The following is a 16,997-nucleotide window of genomic DNA, read 5'->3' as shown; positions in this document are numbered from 1 at the left end:
GGTTTTAATTAAATCCAGTGTTTAGCACTGACTATGTTCTGCTGACATTCATAAGCTCCAGTTTTGAAGCCACCACAAATAAGCATTTAAATGAGTTTGAGCCTTCAAATGAGGACTGAGAGAAAGTAAACTAAGGTGAATTCTTGGGTCATTGGCCCATATCCCCCTAATCCTTTCCCATTTCTTAATAGAGCCATAGTAAAAAAATTGTGACCCAGAGTTGATGAGCTGGAGTCTGAGCTTTGATGATTAGGGAGGGGGATAGTTACCTACATGCGTTGTTCAAGATAGGAGTTACAAAATGTGCTACAAACTAATATTAATCTCTACCACTGTGCATCCAATTTTCTTCCGCCAGTAACTATTTTGAGCTTGTACGTGATTTTAAGAATGAAAACTACTCAGCAGCCTATCTCAAAGCAGTAATCTTATCTGTTAAGGCGTATTGATAGCTGTGCCATAGAGCAATAAATTAGATTACACAAATGGTGGGGTCTGATAAATTTCTAGCAAGTAGATGTAAGTATAGCTACGGCATAATTTACAGGCTTTTAAAAAATCACCTTTCTGCCTTTCCTCGTGTTCTATTCATAATTTTTGCTTCTCTTTTACCAGTAGCACTGATTTTATATAGTTTTTAACTGCACATGTCTAGCAGAATTGTGAGCAGCTGTTAAATTGACTCCTAAAATTTGGGCTCCTCACCAAAATATTTTGTTTGTGCCCCAGAACAAAAGAGGCAGATGTGATGTGCTTTTTTAAAAACAAAACTCAAAATTTGACCTGTGCTCGAAGTTTATCATAGAGCAATGACTAGGTAAAATGATCAATCGTTTTACCATTGAAGTTAACACCAGGAATGGTACATCTTATACATCCCAAATCAGTGGAAAATGTAGTGTAGAGGAACCCATTTGTTCTAAAAAGTTGAGGATATGACCTACTAATTAAGTTAAGCTCATTGTAAAAGTAAAACCAGGAAAGGAATAATGAAATCAACCACTAAAATAACAAATATCGGCACCATCTGTTCCTCAAAAGTTTCACATTCTTAGCTGTTCTCTTCAACTTGGAAAAACTGTGATACGCGAAGCTTTCAAACTGAGGAAAATGGGGATTGCATTCAATTATATTGTTTTGATATATAATCCAGTATAAAGTTTGAAATAGATATAATAATCCAAAACTGTCATGCACAAAGGTACTTCCTGCAGTGAAAAATCAGATGTAACTAAACTGAGCAATTGCTGTTTCATCCAACCGGATCCCTCCAAGTTAGATCCGCATTCCAAACCGGCTGCCAAATAAGCACGGTAGCACAGTGGTTAGCACTGCTGCTTCACAGCTCCAGGGACCTGGGTTCGATTCCCGGCTTGGGTCACTGTCTGTGTGGAGTTTGCACGTTCTCCTCGTGTCTGCGTGGGTTTCCTCCGGGTGCTCCGGTTTCCTCCCACAGTCCAAAGATGTACGGGTTAGGTTGATTGGCCGTGCTAAAATTGCCCCTTAGTGTCTTGAGATGGGTAGGTTAGAGGGATTAGCGGGTAAATATGTAGGGATGTGGGGGTGGGGCCTGGGTGGGATTGTGGTCGGTGTAGACTCGATGGGCCGAATGGCCTCTTTCTACGCTGTAGGGTTTCTATGATTTCTATGAAATTCCTGTGTGCAGCCTTCAGCTATCAGTCATTTTCTAACGATGCAAAACTTTGTGTGGTTTTCAGCATACCATTCCAGGTGTATATTTTGCTTTGCCTGTCAGTGTTTGATGTGAATTGGAGGCATTCTTAATTGTAGCAGCCATTTTCAAGCATTATAGTTACTAAATCAAGGAACAAATTCATGTCAAATACTGTCGAATTTCTTATTGCTTCAAACCAGCTGCCTCATATAGACCATTTGACCGACCGGAGTCGTGCAGGAGCAGCCCAGAGAATCTTGCATTTTTATTTCCTCATTTTTTTTGAAATAGATTTAATCTTTGCCCTTTTAACTAGTGAATTATGAATACAAATCCTATCTGTTGTACTCCTGTTAGTTGTGCTTTCAAGCCCTCTTGTTAAGGACAACACTTTTCATGCACTTTGTAATCATTATGTGGAGATGCTGGCGTTGGACTGGGGTGGGCACAATAAGAAGTTTCACAACACCAGGTTAAAGTCTAACAGGTTTATTTGGTTTCACGAGTTTTCAGAGCGCTGCTCCTTCATCAGGTGAGTGTTACACAGCGCAGAAGGAGGCCATTCGGCCCATCGAGTCCGCACCGACTACAATCCCGTGACATTTAAAATATCCCTGAAAGCAGGTTTTTCTCCCTGTCCCCATGACCAAGGATGGTGTGACGTTTAGAAGGGGGCAACTTGAGAAATGGGAGAGGTGAACGTAAAAAGGAGTATTGCCTCTACGCAGGTGAATAGGAATAAGTTTTTAAGCGTGAAATCCTTTAATTTTTCTGCAGCTACTTCTGACATTGAAACCTGTCTGACGGAAAATGCAGTTCAGAGTGTTGGTGAGCTGTACTTTTATTGTGTTGTGCTCCGCACACGTTCATCATAAACATGAACCAGTCATTGCTGAGGATCACTATATGGATGGGGAACACAACTCAGAGTTTGATCGAGATGTCCTATTTGGTGGAGAGGTAAGAATATTCATTCAGTCCTATTTATTTATTAACTTGTTAGAATGTAAAAGGAATGTTATGAGATAAGTTATTTAAAAATATGAGCCCCCTGTTAAATGTTTACACCTTATTTTTAATTTTAAGAATCCAACCTATTCTTTCTCTGTGCATTTCCCAATTGGTTTTTCCTATTTCATTACTCTTCGGAATAACATCTTGATAGCCACATCATAGAATCCCTACAGTGCAGAAGGAGGCCATTCAACCCATCGAGTCTGCACCGACCGCAATCCCACCCAGGCCCTATTCCCGTAACCCCACACATTTGCCATGTTTCAGGAGGGACAGGGAAGGAGGCAAAAGAGGTGGGGGAGTGGCACTGTTGATCAGGGATAGTGTCACGCTGTAGAAAAGATGGACGCCACAGAGGGATTGTCTACAGAATCTCTGTGGGTGGAGGTTCGCAACAGGAAGGGGTCAATAACTTTACTGGGTGTTTTCTATAGGCCGCCCAATAGTAGCAGGGATGTGGAGGAGCAGATTGGGAAGCAGATCCTGGAGAGATGTGATAATAAGAGTGGTCGTGATGGGAGATTTTAATTTCCCAAGTATCGATTGGAATATCCCTAGGGTAAGGGGTTTAGATGGGGAGGAGTTTGTTAGGTGTGTTCAGGAGGGCTTCCTGACACAGTATGTGGATAAGCCTACAAGAGGAGAGGCTGTACTTGATTTGGTATTAGGGAATGAACCTGGGCAGGTGTCAGATCTCTCAGTGGGAGAGCATTTTGGGGATAGTGATCATAACTCTATCTCCTTTACATTAGCATTGGAGAGAGATAGGATCAGTCAAGCTAAGAAAGTGTTTATTTGGAGTAAGGGCAATTATGAGACTATTAGGCAGGAAATTAGAGGCATAAATTGGAAGGAGGTTTTCTCAGGGAAATGTACAGAAGAAATGTGGCAAATTTTCAAGGAAAATTTGTCTGGAGCTCTGCACAGCAATGTTCCAATGAGACAGGGGAGTTATGGTAGGTTACAGGAACCATGGTGTACGAAAGCTGTAATGAATTTAGTCAAGAAGAAAAGAAAAGCCTACAAAAGGTTCAGGGAGCTAGATAATGCTAGAAATCTAGAAGAGTATGCGACTAGTAGGAAGGAACTTAAGAGGGAAATTAGAAGAGCAAGAAGGAGTCATGAGAAGGCCTTGGCAGACAGGATAAAGGAAAACCCCAAGGCATTCTACAAGTATGTTAAGAGCAAGAAGATAAATGAAGGAGAAGGACCTATCAAATGTGACGGTGGGAAAGTCTGTATAGAACAAGTAGAAATAGCAGAGGTACTCAATGAATACTTTACTTCAGTATTCACAGTGGAAAAGGATCTTGCTAGTTGCAGTGCAGACTTGCAGTGGACTGAGAAGATTGAGCATGTGGACATTAGGAAAGAGCATGTGGACATTAGGAAAGAGGATGTGTTGGAGCTTTTGAAAAGCATCAAGTTAGATAAATCGCTGGGACCGGATGGGATGTACTCCAGGTTACTGTGGGAGGCGAGGGAAGAGATTGCTGAGCCTCTGGTGATGATTTTTGTGTCATCAATGGAGACGGGAGAGGTTCCGGAGGATTGGGAGGATTGCGGATGTGGTTCCGTTATTCAAGAAAGGGAGAAGAGATAGCCCGGGAAATTATAGACCAGTGAGTCTAACCTCAGTGGTTGGTAAGTTGATAGAGAAGATCCTGAGAGGCAGGATTTATGAACATCTGGAGAGGAATAGTATGATCAGAAATAGCCAGCACAGCTTTGTCCAAGGCAGATCATGCCTTACGAGCCGAATTGAATTTTTTGAAGATGTAACTAGACACATAGACGAGGGAAGAGCGGTAGATGTCGTTTATATGGATTTCAGCAAGGCGTTTGATAAGGTGCCCCATGCAAGGCTTATTGAGAAAGTGAAGGGGCATGGGATACAAGGGGTCATTGCCTTGTGGATTCAGAACTGGCTTGCCCACAGAAGGCAAAGAGTGGTTGTAGATAGGTCTTTTTCAGCATGGAGGTCGGTCACCAGTCGAGTGCCCCAGGGATCTGTTCTGGGAACTTTGCTCTTTGTGATTTTTATAAATGACCTGGATGAGGAAGTGGAAGGATGGGTTGGCAAATTTGCTGATGACACAAAGGTTGGTGGTGTTGTGGATAGTGTAGAGGGATGTCAGCAGTTGCAACGAGACATAGATAAGATGCAAGACTGGGCGGAGAAGTGGCAGATGGACTTCAACCCAGATAAGTGTGTGGTTCATTTTGGCAGGTCGAATAGGATGAAAGAATATAATATTAAGGGTAAGACGCTTGGCAGGTTGGAAGATCAGAAGGATCTTGGGGTCCGGGTTCATAGGACGCTCAAAGCAGCGTCGCAGGTAGAGGCTGTGGTTAAGAAGGCTTATGGAATACTGGCCTTCATCAATAGAGGAATTGAGTTTAGAAATCGGGAGATAATGCTGCAGCTGTATAGGACCCTGGTCAGACCCCACCTGGAGTACTGTGCCCAGTTCTGGTCGCCTCATTACAGAAAGGATGTGGAAGCCATAGAAAGGGTGCAGAGGAGATTTACAAGGATGTTGCCTGGATTAGGTGGCATGCCTTATGAGGATAGGTTGAGAGAGCTAGGTCTTTTCTCCTTGGAGAAGTGAAGGATGAGAGGTGACCTGATAGAGGTGTATAAGATGTTGAGAGGTATTGATAGAATGGATTCTCAGAGGCTTTTACCCAGGGCTGAAATGGTTGCCACAAGAGGTCACAGGTTTAGGGTGCTGGGGAGTAGGTGCAGAGGAGATGTTAGGGGTAAGTTTTTCACTCAGAGGGTGGTGGGTGCGCGGAATCGGCTGCCGGTAGTGGTGGTGGAGGCGGATTCGATAGGGTCTTTTAAGAGACCTTTGGATAAGTTCATGGAAGTGAGTAAGATAGAGGGTTAAAGGTAAGCCTAGTAGGTAGGGACATGTTCGGCGCAACTTGTGGGCCGAAGGGCCTGTTTGTGCTATAGCTTTTCTATGTTCTAATCCCTCTGACACTAGGGTCAATTTAGCATGGCCAATCCACCTAACCGGCATATCTTTGGACTGTGGGAGGAAACCGGAGGAAACCCACGCAGACACGGGGGAGAATGTGGAAACTCCACACAGACAGTGACCCGAGGCCGGAATTGAACCCGGGTCCCTGGCACTGTGAGACAGCAGCACTAACCACTGTGCCACCGTGCCGCCTGTGCAAAAAAAAAACTGTAGGCCTGAATTTTGCAGTCAGCAGTGCAACAAGGGCACTCCTTGCTGACCTCCAAGAAAGCAACCCACAAAGATCCAGCAATCTCAGTGATTTGGTTTTTTGGAATCATAGAATCCTACAGTGCAGAAAGAGGCCATTCGGCCCATCGAGTCTGCACCAACCACAATCCCACCCACGCCCTATCCCCACATCCCTATATATTTACCCACTAATCCCTCTAACCTATGCATCCCGGGACACTAAGGGGCAATTTAGAATGGCCAATCAACCTAACCCACACATCTTTGGACTGTGGGAGGAAGCCGGAGCACCCGGGGGAAACCCATGCAGACACGAGGAGAATGTGCAAACTCCACACAGACAGTGACCTGAGCCGGGATTCGAACCCAGGTCCCTGGCGCTGTGAGGCAGCAGTGCTAACCACTGTGCTACAGCGCCGCCCGGTTTCTCCATCTCCCTGCTCGAGTTTAAATCTGGTGCCATGTCAGGGGGATGTTGTGCAGCAGCAGTGATATCAGCCAGCAAGGAAGGAGTTGATTGCATTGAAATATCCACAAACAGCAAACCAGGAAGTTATCGACTTTTAATTTTAAGTTTTCAGAAGAAGTAATTTATGATTGGATTAAGATGGAAAGAAGTTAAAATAATGGTAAACAGACTTTTTTTGCTTTGTAAAGTGGAATTTTTTATCATTACAGAGAAATTTGACATTAAAAGTTTGTATTATTAGTGTCACAAGTAGGCTTGCATTAAAATGGCAATGAAGCTACTGTGAAAACTTCCTAGTTGCCACACCCTGGCACCTGTTCAGGTACACTGAGGGAGAATTTAGCATGGCCAATGTACTTAACCAGCACGTCTTTCGGACTGTGGGAGGAAACCGGAGCACCCAGAGGAAACCCACACAGACACGGGGTGGGGGGAGAACATGCACACTCCATACAGACAGTGACCCAAGCCGGGAATCGAACCCAGGTCCCTGGCATTGTGAGGCAGCAGTGCTAACCACTCTGCCACCATTACACATATGAAATTAGCTTTTTGGAGCACTGAGACTTTTGCAGTAATTATGAAGTTAGTGCACCATTGCAAACCTAATTACACATCGTACATCAAAATTTACAGGGACTTTTATAGCAAGACCAATAGCATGAGCTTGGACATTCTCATAATTTCTAAAAGGATTGTTTGAAAATATGGATGCTCTGAAAGTCAAAATCTGAAAAATTGATGTTTTATTCACTTAATGATTAATGTTTATAGATGGGAACAGATCACATTGTTTTTTAAATTTGGGATGCCTTTCATTGTGGCTTATTTTCCATGTTTCTTTACTCTTGGTGAATTAAAGGAAGTATTTTTGCATGCAGTACACGCAGTCAAAGAGAAAATCCCCAATTCTGATCTCATCTCTAAGTCTTCCATAAATATCTAACCGGTTTTTGTCAAACAGAAAGAGGTGTGGCACATTCTGAAATGCAACATAAACAACTGCAGTTATAGTACAAATCTCACTGTGACTATCTCAACACTGAGCTGAAAGCAATTACATCTCGGAAGCTAAGCAGAAATTGGGCTAGATAAGAAGTTGCCTGGAAATACTTTTGAGAATACCAGACGCAGTAAGCCACTTTCGCGATCCATGGAAGCTGCAGTCTCTTGAGTGTTTCCATCTAGATGCTCATAATGTTTAATTGTTGAGGTACTTCTATTTTTTCTCTCTGCATATTTTTTTAAAAGTCAATTTTCATGGACTCATAGAATCCCTACAGTGCAGAAAGAGGCCATTCAGCCTATCGAGTCAGCACCAACCACAATCCCACTCGGGTCCTATTCCTGTAATCCCACATATTTACCCTGCCAATCCCCCTGACGCTAAGGGGCAATTTAGCATGGCTAATCAAGCTAACCTGCACATTTTTGGACTGTGGGAGGAAACCGGAGCACCCAGGGGGAACGCACCATTGGAAGAATGCGCAAACTCCACACAGACAGTGACTCGGGGCCGGAATTGAACCCTCGTGCAGTGAGGCAGCAGTACTAACCACTGTGCCATCGTGCCACCCCAGTTTTATTGGATGATTTTTAAAACAATTGTTAGTATTGTGCTTGGTGCACATGTAGCAATGATTTTTGGTGACACTGGGGCATCTCAGTGTCTCTCCAATTGGTTCAATAAAAAGAATCCAGCAAAAAGTAATGTTAGCTGCTGGATTGTTGTGTGAACAGATTTTGTTTGCTAACACATTCGCGAAAGAAAACCCTACAACATTTAGTCTACACACATTCTCCAGTCATGCACAAAATGTCAGCATTGTCCACACTCCAAGGAACAAATGAAACTAAGTTGTCCAGTCAAAGGAGCAATAATGTTGTTTTTATGGTATAACTGATTACCAATATTACAATGCTACCCACAGTAACTGTTCCTCTTGTGGTGGTAAAACTAATCTAGAATTGCTGGAATGGACCAGTTTGTGGAGCTTTCCAATCTTCAGTCTGTGTTTAAGCAGTTTGATTACATTTTTGAGTTGTATTTCTTTATACCACGTGAACAGCGGATACTGGTACCAAACTAATAACCCCAATCTGATGATAGACACCTACATTTTGTATGAACAAAGAACAAAGAAAATTACAGCACAGGAACAGGCCCTTCGGCCCTCCAAGCCTACACCGACCATGCTGCCCGACTGAACTGAAACCCCCTACCCTTCCGGGGACCATATCCCTCTGTTCCCATCTCATCCATGTATTTGTCAAGACGCCCCTTAAAAGTCACTACCGTATCCGCTTCCACTACCTCCCCTGGCAACGAGTTCCAGGCACCCACCACCCTCTGTATAAAAAATCTGCCTCGTACATCTCCTTTAAACCTTGCCCCTCACACCTTAAACCTATGCCCCCTAGTAATTGACTCTTCCAGCCTGGGAAAAAGCTTCTGACTGTCCACTCTGTCCATGCCCCTTATAATCTTGTAGACTTCTATCAAGTCGCCCCTCAACCTCCGTCGTTCCAGTGAGAACAAACCAAGTTTCTCCAACCTCTCCTCATAGCTAATGCCCTCCATACCAGGCAACATCCTGTACAGGTGCATGTTATTTGTGTACCACATGGACCTCTGAGAGGACCTTGTTCTTGCTTTCATTCATAAATGAAGGGTGAGAAAGCATTTTGCCTGGAATAAGCTATTTGTGTGGTGCTTGTTCTATTTCTTAGAAAGAAGTTGAGGAACTTATTAAATTGAGTCCTGATGAACAACAATCCCGGCTCAAATCCCTCATCAAGAAGATGGATGCTAATGCAGACGGCTTTGTAACCAAAGGTGAGAAACAGTTTAGATACCAATCCGAGTGTTGAAATGACTGCCATTGACTTAAGATTCTCTGCAGAAACAAGCTCACTTTTGAAGTGAGTATCTTACTGCAATTATTACTTCCTCTACTTTCTGTGATAGCCCGGAATTGCGGCTGGTGAATCTGACCTGTACACATGATATTCCACAGCATTGTGCACAACAGACAAATAACCCTGCATTCACTGTCTTGCGTATACGGTGTTGTTCAAAAGCTATAATCCACAACTGAACCTTGCAGTTTGTAAACATTCTGAAGTGATAAATTAAAACAAAAATACACAAGCATTCTTTTCATTGAACATATGTGACTTTGTCCCAATAGAGTGAGATTGTAATTATATAGAAATGTATGTTAAATCAGGTACAACAATACTTCTATACAAGATATAACAGCATATAAACCCAACTGCATGACACAATTAATCCCTCCTTGTTGTGAAATGCAGAAAAAAAAATCAGAAAAAGATAAATGGCTTCCGACTCTTCAATGAGAGGACTGCTAGGATATAGGGGGTAATGCATGCCAAAAGGTGATTTGTACAGTAGGTTGTTTAGAGATGTGATTTGCCCCTGGCGGCTTGGTGGCACAATGGTTAGCACTGCTGTCTCACAGTGCCAGGGACCCAAGTTCGATTCCCAGCTTGGGTCACTGTCTGTGTAGAGTTTGCACATTCTCCCCGTGTCTGCGTGGGTTTCCTCCGGGTGCTCCGGTTTCCTCCCCCAATCCAAAGACATGCAGATTAGGTGAATTGGCCATGCTAAATTCTCCCTCAGTGTACCCGAACAGGCGCCGGAGTGTGGCGACTAGGGGATTTTCACAGTAACTTCATTGCAGTGTACTTGTGACAAATGAATAATCTTTAAAACTTTAAACTCGTATAACTAGTAATAGGAAAGCTATGCCTCTACAAATTACTCTTATTTTCCACAGCTGAGCTCAGTGGATGGATCCAGCAATCTTTCAAACATTATGCTACAGAGGAGAGCAAAGAGCAGTTTCCAGAGCATGACTTGGATGGCAATGGAGTTGTTACATGGGAAGAGTACAACATTCATAGTTACGACCGAATGCTAGATTATGATGAGAATACTTCTATGGATGATGAAGAGGAGGAATCCCTCAGACAGGTGAGAGAAGGAAATTTATTCGTTTCAGGTAGAATGCCTTCTTTTGAAAAGTGGAACCAAACATGAAAACTTTCAATTAAAAACTAATCACAAAATAAATTGTTCTGTCTAGATTTTCAGTGCTAGATTTTCAGTGCATGCTTGGAGTATGTATTTTTCTTTTGCTTAGTGCAGATTATTCTCAAACCTTTTGTCGTGAGTTGTAAAAGGTTCTCCTTATCTCAGTCCTAAATGGCCACCCCTTAATTTGAGACGGTATCCCCTATTTCTTGAACTCACCCGAGCCAGGAGAAGCATGCTTCCTGCATGTACTCTGCCAAACCCTGTAAGAGCCTTGTACATTTCAGTGAGATCACCTCTCATTCTTCTGAACAGAAGAGTACAGTCCCAGTCTCCTCAATCTCTCCTTGTAGGACAACCCCACCGTCCCAGGAATCAATGTGGCGAACCTTTGCTGCACTCTATGGCAAGTTTACCCTTTCTTGGGTAAGGAGACCTGTATGCAATACTCCAGGCACGGTCTCACCAAGGCTCTATACGTTTGTAGCAAGACATCTTTACTCCTATTCTCAAATCCATTTTACAAATGAGTTATCCTGATGTAAGCTGACATTCCATTGCTTTGCCAGATGTGATTAATGATTTAGATAATATGTTAAAAAGGCCACCTGCTCAGTTGAGATCTTTCTTGAAGAACAGAAAGTTCTTTTGGGATCTGGCCAACATTTCTACCTCGACCACAAGCAGATTAACTTGTTCGTTATGTCATGACTTTTTTGTGGCACCATGTTATGTTGAATATAGCTGCTGAGTTTGGATCCATAAGCAGCAATGGACTTCAGTGTTTGTGAAGAATTTTGAAATGCTTTCGAAAGATGTTGTAAGGTGCTGCAAAAATGCAGGTTTATCTTTCACAAGATAATATACAGAACTGAATGTGGCAGCACTATGCTGTAATTTCTCATGGGGAGCTTCTGCTTTTGAATACACCATGCTAGGCAGTTGAATGTTGAAACCCGAGTTGTGTTCCATAGGAATCCAGTAGAGAAGACAATCCTACAAGTCTAATGGTTCAATAACAGTCTGGGCCTCGGGAGAAGAAAATTTTTAAATTCATTCATGGGATGCAGGTGTTGCTGACTAGGCCAGCATTTATTGCCCATCCCTAACTGCCCTTGAGAAGGTGGTGGTGAGTTGCGTGGTGAGTTGCATCTTCAGCTGCTGCTGTCCATGTGGTGTTGGTACACCCAGTAAGATGTTTAACAACACCAGGTTAAAGTCCAACAGGTTTATTTGGTAGCAAAAGCCACACAAGCTTTCGGAGCTCCAAGCCCCTTCTTCAGGTGAGTGGGAATTCTGTTCACAAACGGCATATAAAGACACAAACTCAATTTACATGAATAATGGTTGGAACGCGAATACTTACAGCTAATCAAGTCTTTAAGATACAAACAACGTGAGTGGAGAGAGCATCAAGACAAGCTAAAAAGATGTGTATTGTCTCCAGACAGGACAGCCAGTGAAACTCTGCAGGTCCAGGCAGGCTGTGGGGATTACAAATAGTGTGACATGAACCCAATATCCCGGTTGAGGCCGTCCTCATGTGTGCAGAACTTGGCTATCAGTTTCTGCTCAGCGACTCTGCGCCGTTGTGTGTCGTGAAGGCCGTGTGTTGTGAACAGAATTCCCACTCACCTGAAGAAGGGGCTTGGAGCTCCGAAAGCTTGTGTGGCTTTGTTACCAAATAAACCTGTTGGACTTTAACCTGGTGTTGTTAAACTTCTTACTGTGTTTACCCCAGTCCAACGCCGGCATCTCCACATCGTGTTGGTACACCCACAGTGCTGTTAGGAAAGGAGTTCCAGGATTTTGACCCAGTGCAGTGAAGGAACTGTGATATAGTTCCGAGACAGGCAAGTGAATGGCTTGGAGGGGAACTTCCAGTTTGTGGTGTTCTCATGTGTCTGGATAGAATCACAGAACCGTACAGTGCAGAAAGAGGCCATCCGGCCCATCAAGTCTGCAATGACCTTCCGAAAGAGCATCCCACCCAGGCTCTCCTCTCCCTATTCCTCCCTGTAACTCCACACATTTGCCATGACTAATCCACCTAACCTACATATCTTTGGACACTAAGGGGCAATTTAGCATGACCAATTCACCTAACCTGCACATCTTTGTACTGTGGGAGGAAATCGGAGCACCCAGAGGAAACCCATGCACGCATGGGGAGAATGTGCAAACTCCACATGGCCAGTCACCAAAGGCCAGAATTGAACCCAGACACTGAGGCAGCATTGCTAACCGCCATGCCGCCCTTGTCCTTCTAGATGCTGGTGTTCATGGGTTTAGAAGGAGCCTTGGTGGGTTTCTGCAGTGCACCTTGCAGATTGCACACGCTACCACCACTGTGTTCGTGCCGGAATGAGTGAATGTTTGTGGATGGAGCGCCAGTCAAACAGGCTGCTTTATCCTGGACGGTATCAAGCTTCTTGAGTGTTGTTGGAGTTGCATTCATCCAGGCGAAAGGAGAGTATTCTATCACACTCCTGTCTTGTGCCTTGTAGATGGTAGACAGGCTTTGGGAAATTGGGAGCTGAATTACTCGCTGCAAAATTCCCAGCCTGTGCCCTGATGTTGTCGCCATGGTGTTTATAATGTTAATCTGGTTCAGTTTCAGTGATAACCCCAAGATGTTGATAGTTGGCTATTCAGCAATGGTAATGCCATTCAATGTCAAGTAAGGATGGTTAGATTCTCTCTTGTTGAAGAAAGTCATTGCCTGCCACTTGTGTGGCATGAATGTAACATGCCAGTTGTGAGCCCAGGTCTAGATATGTCCAGCTTTTGCTGCATTTGGACATGGATTTCTTCAGTATTGAGGAGTCAGGAATGGTGCCGAATGTTGTGCAATCTTTAGCAAACATCCCCTTTTCTGATGGAAGGAAGATCATTAATGTAGCAGCTGAAGATGGTTGAGCCTCGGACACACCCCTGAGGAACTCCTGCAATGATGTTGCAGAACTTTGCTGACTGACGTCCAACAACCACAGCCATCTTCCCCTGTGCCATGTGTGACTCCAACCAGTGGAGGATTTTCTGCCGATATCCATTGACTCCAGTTTTGCTCGGGCTCCGTGATGCCATACTTGCCCAAACGCAGCCTTGATGACAAGGGAAGTCACTCTCACTTCACCTGCAGCTACGATCATGTCCTACGTTACATGGCCTGCAGTAGGAGGGTGAGAAACAATAAAGCAGTGGAAATGGGCAGATGCTCAGTGACTTTCTCATATCAATAGAACTGAGGAGGCAAGAACAGTAGATAAAGTTATACGGCTAGTACTTTCACTAGGTTGCATAGATTTCCCAAGCAACGTGTCTGAAATTGATCAAGTTTAGCACAAAGGATCTAAGAATTTCAAATGTAACTTATGTCTGGCACAAGTCAAGATTCTGAAATCTTTTGTGATATGAAAACATTGCAATAGAAGTCAGCCCACTCACTAAACTAGACTCCACCCAGATCAATTTTATCAACATGGCAAGTCTCATTTTCAGTTATTTAAAATCAGGTTACTAAAAGCTGCTGAAAAAACACTCTCCTTTTAGCTGAGGTTATCACTCTTAAATTTATCGAGCAATATGTTTAGATACAAGGAAGTAAACGGTTGAGTTCTAAAACACTGGGCTGGTTCATGGAAGGTTTTATGTTTGCGATTATGCAAATGAGCAGAAACTTGAAGCAGATAAATGGCACAGTGGTCAGCACTGCTGCCTCACAGCGCCAGGGACCCTGGTTCGATTCCAGGACATGGGTCACTATCTGTGCAGAGTCTGCACGTTCTCCCTGTGTCTGCGTGTGTTTCCTCCAGTTGCTCCGATTTCCTCCCACAGTCTGAAAGACGTGCTGGTTAGGTGCATTGGCCATGGTAAATTCTCCCTCAGTGTACCCGAACAGGTGCCGGAGTGTGGCGACTAGGGGATTTTCACAGTAACATCATTGCAGTGTTAATGTAAACCTACTTGTGACACTAATACTTAAACTCAAACTCAGATATTCACTCCAGAAAACAAACACAATTTGCATCTGAATTGCTGATTTCTCCCAACGTAGAAATTCTACCTCTTTAACTTTTCAGCTGTTTAGAAAATTTAATCCCTCAGAACTATTTTGTTTGCTGAACCCATTTGGTAGGAAACGCAATTTCTCATGTATCACATATCCATGGGCTTTTAATTTCTCAAAATCCAGACAATCAATCAGGAAAAGAAAGGTTGGCCCAGGAAGGCAAGAAATAAGGGAAAGATAAAATCACAATTCTTGTACTGCCTCAAGTACTTTGCGGGCTGAGATCAGTGTAGATCTGGAACTGTGCCTCAAAACTATGTGACTCTCAGACATGCTGCCTTTTCCAACTGATGTGGAGATGCCGGCGTTGGACTGGGGTAAGCACAGTAAGTAGTCTCACAACACCAGGTTAAAGTCCAACAGGTTTATTTGGTAGCACAAGCTTCCGGAGTGTCGCTCCTCCTTCAGGTGAACCTGAAGAAGGAGCGACACTCCGGAAGCTTCTGCTACCAAATAAACCTGTTGGACTTTAGCCTGGTGTTGTGAGACTTCTTGCTGTGTTTTTCCAGCTGAGCCATTGGGATGCTGAAATGTCGGGAACATGGCTGTCACCAAAGGTTTACATTCCACATGTAACAGTGCATTAGAGCATCAATATGCTTGACAAGGATTGGACTAAAACAAGATGCTGGAAAATCTCAGTAGGTCTGACAGCATCTGTGGAGAGAGAATAGAGCCAACGTTTCAAATCAGGATGACCCTTCCTTGCAGCTCAAGGCTGCTCTGGCGATAAGCCATCCTGACTCGAAATGTTGGCTCTACTCTCTCTCTCTCTCTCTCTCTCCACAGATGCTGTCAGACCTGCTGAGATTTTCTAGCATGTTCTGTTTTAGCTTTAGATTCCAACAATGCAGTATTTTGCTTTTATCTAAGGATTGGAATGAGGTAGGTTTGGGTCTGAATCATAGAATCCCTACAATACTAAGGGGCAATTTAGCACGGTCAATCAACCTAACCCGCACGTCTTTGGGAAGAAACTGGAGCACCCGGAGGAAACCCACACAGACAGTGGGGCGGGGGGAGAACATGCTGTTGTGGGAAAAATCCACTAGTCGTCAGACTTCGAGATTCAGAAAATACGATTTATTAAACGGAGCCCCGTGGAGACGAGGCACATTGGTCTGTAGCAAACCTTCTCTCTGGCTATCCGACAGGAAGCAAAGAGTCGGAATAAATGGGTGTTTTTCCGGTTGGAGGAAGGTAACTAGTGGCGTGCCGCAGGGATCGGTACTCGGGCCGCAACTGTTTACCATTTATATAGATGATCTGGAGGAGGGGACGGAGTGTAGGGTAACGAAGTTTGCAGACGACACAAAGATAAGTGGAAAAGTGAATCGTGTGGAGGACGGAGAAGATCTGCAGAGAGATTTGGACAGGCTGAGTGAGTGGGCGAGGATATGGCAAATGGAGTATAACGTTGAGAAATGCGAGGTTATATACTTTGGAGGAAATAATAACAAATGGGATTACTATCTCAATGGAAACAAATTAAAACATGCTACCGTGCAAAGGGACCTGGGGGTCCTTGTGCATGAGACGCAAAAGCCCAGTCTGCAGGTACAACAGGTGATCAAGAAGGCAAATGGGATGTTGGCCTATATCGCGAGGGGGATAGAATATAAAAGCAGGGATGTCTTGATGCACCTGTACAGGGCATTGGTGAGGCCGCAGCTGGAATACTGTGTGCAGTATTGGTCCCCTTATATGAGGAAGGATATATTGGCATTGGAGGGAGTGCAGAGAAGGTTCACCAGGTTGATACCGGAGATATGGGGTTTGGATTATGAGGAGAGGCTGAGGAGATTGGGTTTGTACTCGTTGGAGTTTAGAAGGATGAGGGGGGATCTTATGGAGACTTATAAGATAATGCGGGGGCTGGATAGGGTGGAGGTGGAGAGATTCTTTCCACTTAGTAAGGAAGTTAAAACTAGAGGACACAGCCTCAAAATAAAGGGGGGTCGGTTTAAGACAGAGTTGAGGAGGAACTTCTTCTCCCAGAGGGTGGTGAATCTCTGGAATTCTCTGCCCACTGAGGTGGTGGAGGCTACCTCGCTGAATATGTTTAAAGCGCGGATGGATGGATTCCTGATCGGTAAGGGAATTAAGGGTTATGGGGATCAGGCGGGTAAGTGGTACTGATCCACGTCAGATCAGCCATGATCTTATTGAATGGCGGGGCAGGCTCGAGGGGCTAGATGGCCTACTCCTGCTCCTATTTCTTATGTTCTGATGTTCTTATGTCCTTTATCCTTCCTTCTCCTTCTCCTGCATCCACATCCCCACAATTGTGGGGTTCTCCTCCATCTAAGATTCCTTCTGCTGGGTTATTTCCCGTATCCCTTATTATTGTTACGGACTTACTGGGAGGTAGGAGGACAGCTTCCCATTTAGCCCTTCTCATGTTGGAGACTGACTTTAGTTTTCCTGTGTTTAACATTTCCACCAAGGTGTGTTTGGTGTGGAGGATTATGTTCCCTGTCATGATTACT

The 16,997-nt window shown here is 44.0% G+C and overlaps 1 protein-coding gene across 2 annotated transcripts in view; it reads left to right on the top strand.

The window, feature by feature from the left end:
* rcn2 (reticulocalbin 2) overlaps window positions 1–16,997 on the top strand; it is a 44,565-nt gene that overhangs the window by 15,067 nt on the left and 12,501 nt on the right. For both annotated transcript variants that reach the window (XM_078199993.1, XM_078199992.1), the window contains exons 2-4: window positions 2,453–2,635; window positions 9,110–9,215; window positions 10,180–10,376. In XM_078199993.1, the coding sequence (XP_078056119.1) occupies window positions 2,486–2,635; window positions 9,110–9,215; window positions 10,180–10,376 (453 nt within the window). In that variant the 5' untranslated portion in view covers window positions 2,453–2,485. The remainder of the gene's footprint in view (window positions 1–2,452; window positions 2,636–9,109; window positions 9,216–10,179; window positions 10,377–16,997) is intronic.

Source organism: Mustelus asterias, chromosome 29 (genome assembly GCF_964213995.1).
Source record: "Mustelus asterias chromosome 29, sMusAst1.hap1.1, whole genome shotgun sequence".
In the NCBI taxonomy this organism is placed as follows: Eukaryota; Metazoa; Chordata; class Chondrichthyes; order Carcharhiniformes; family Triakidae; genus Mustelus; species Mustelus asterias.
This window is presented reverse-complemented; position numbering and strand designations above follow the sequence as displayed.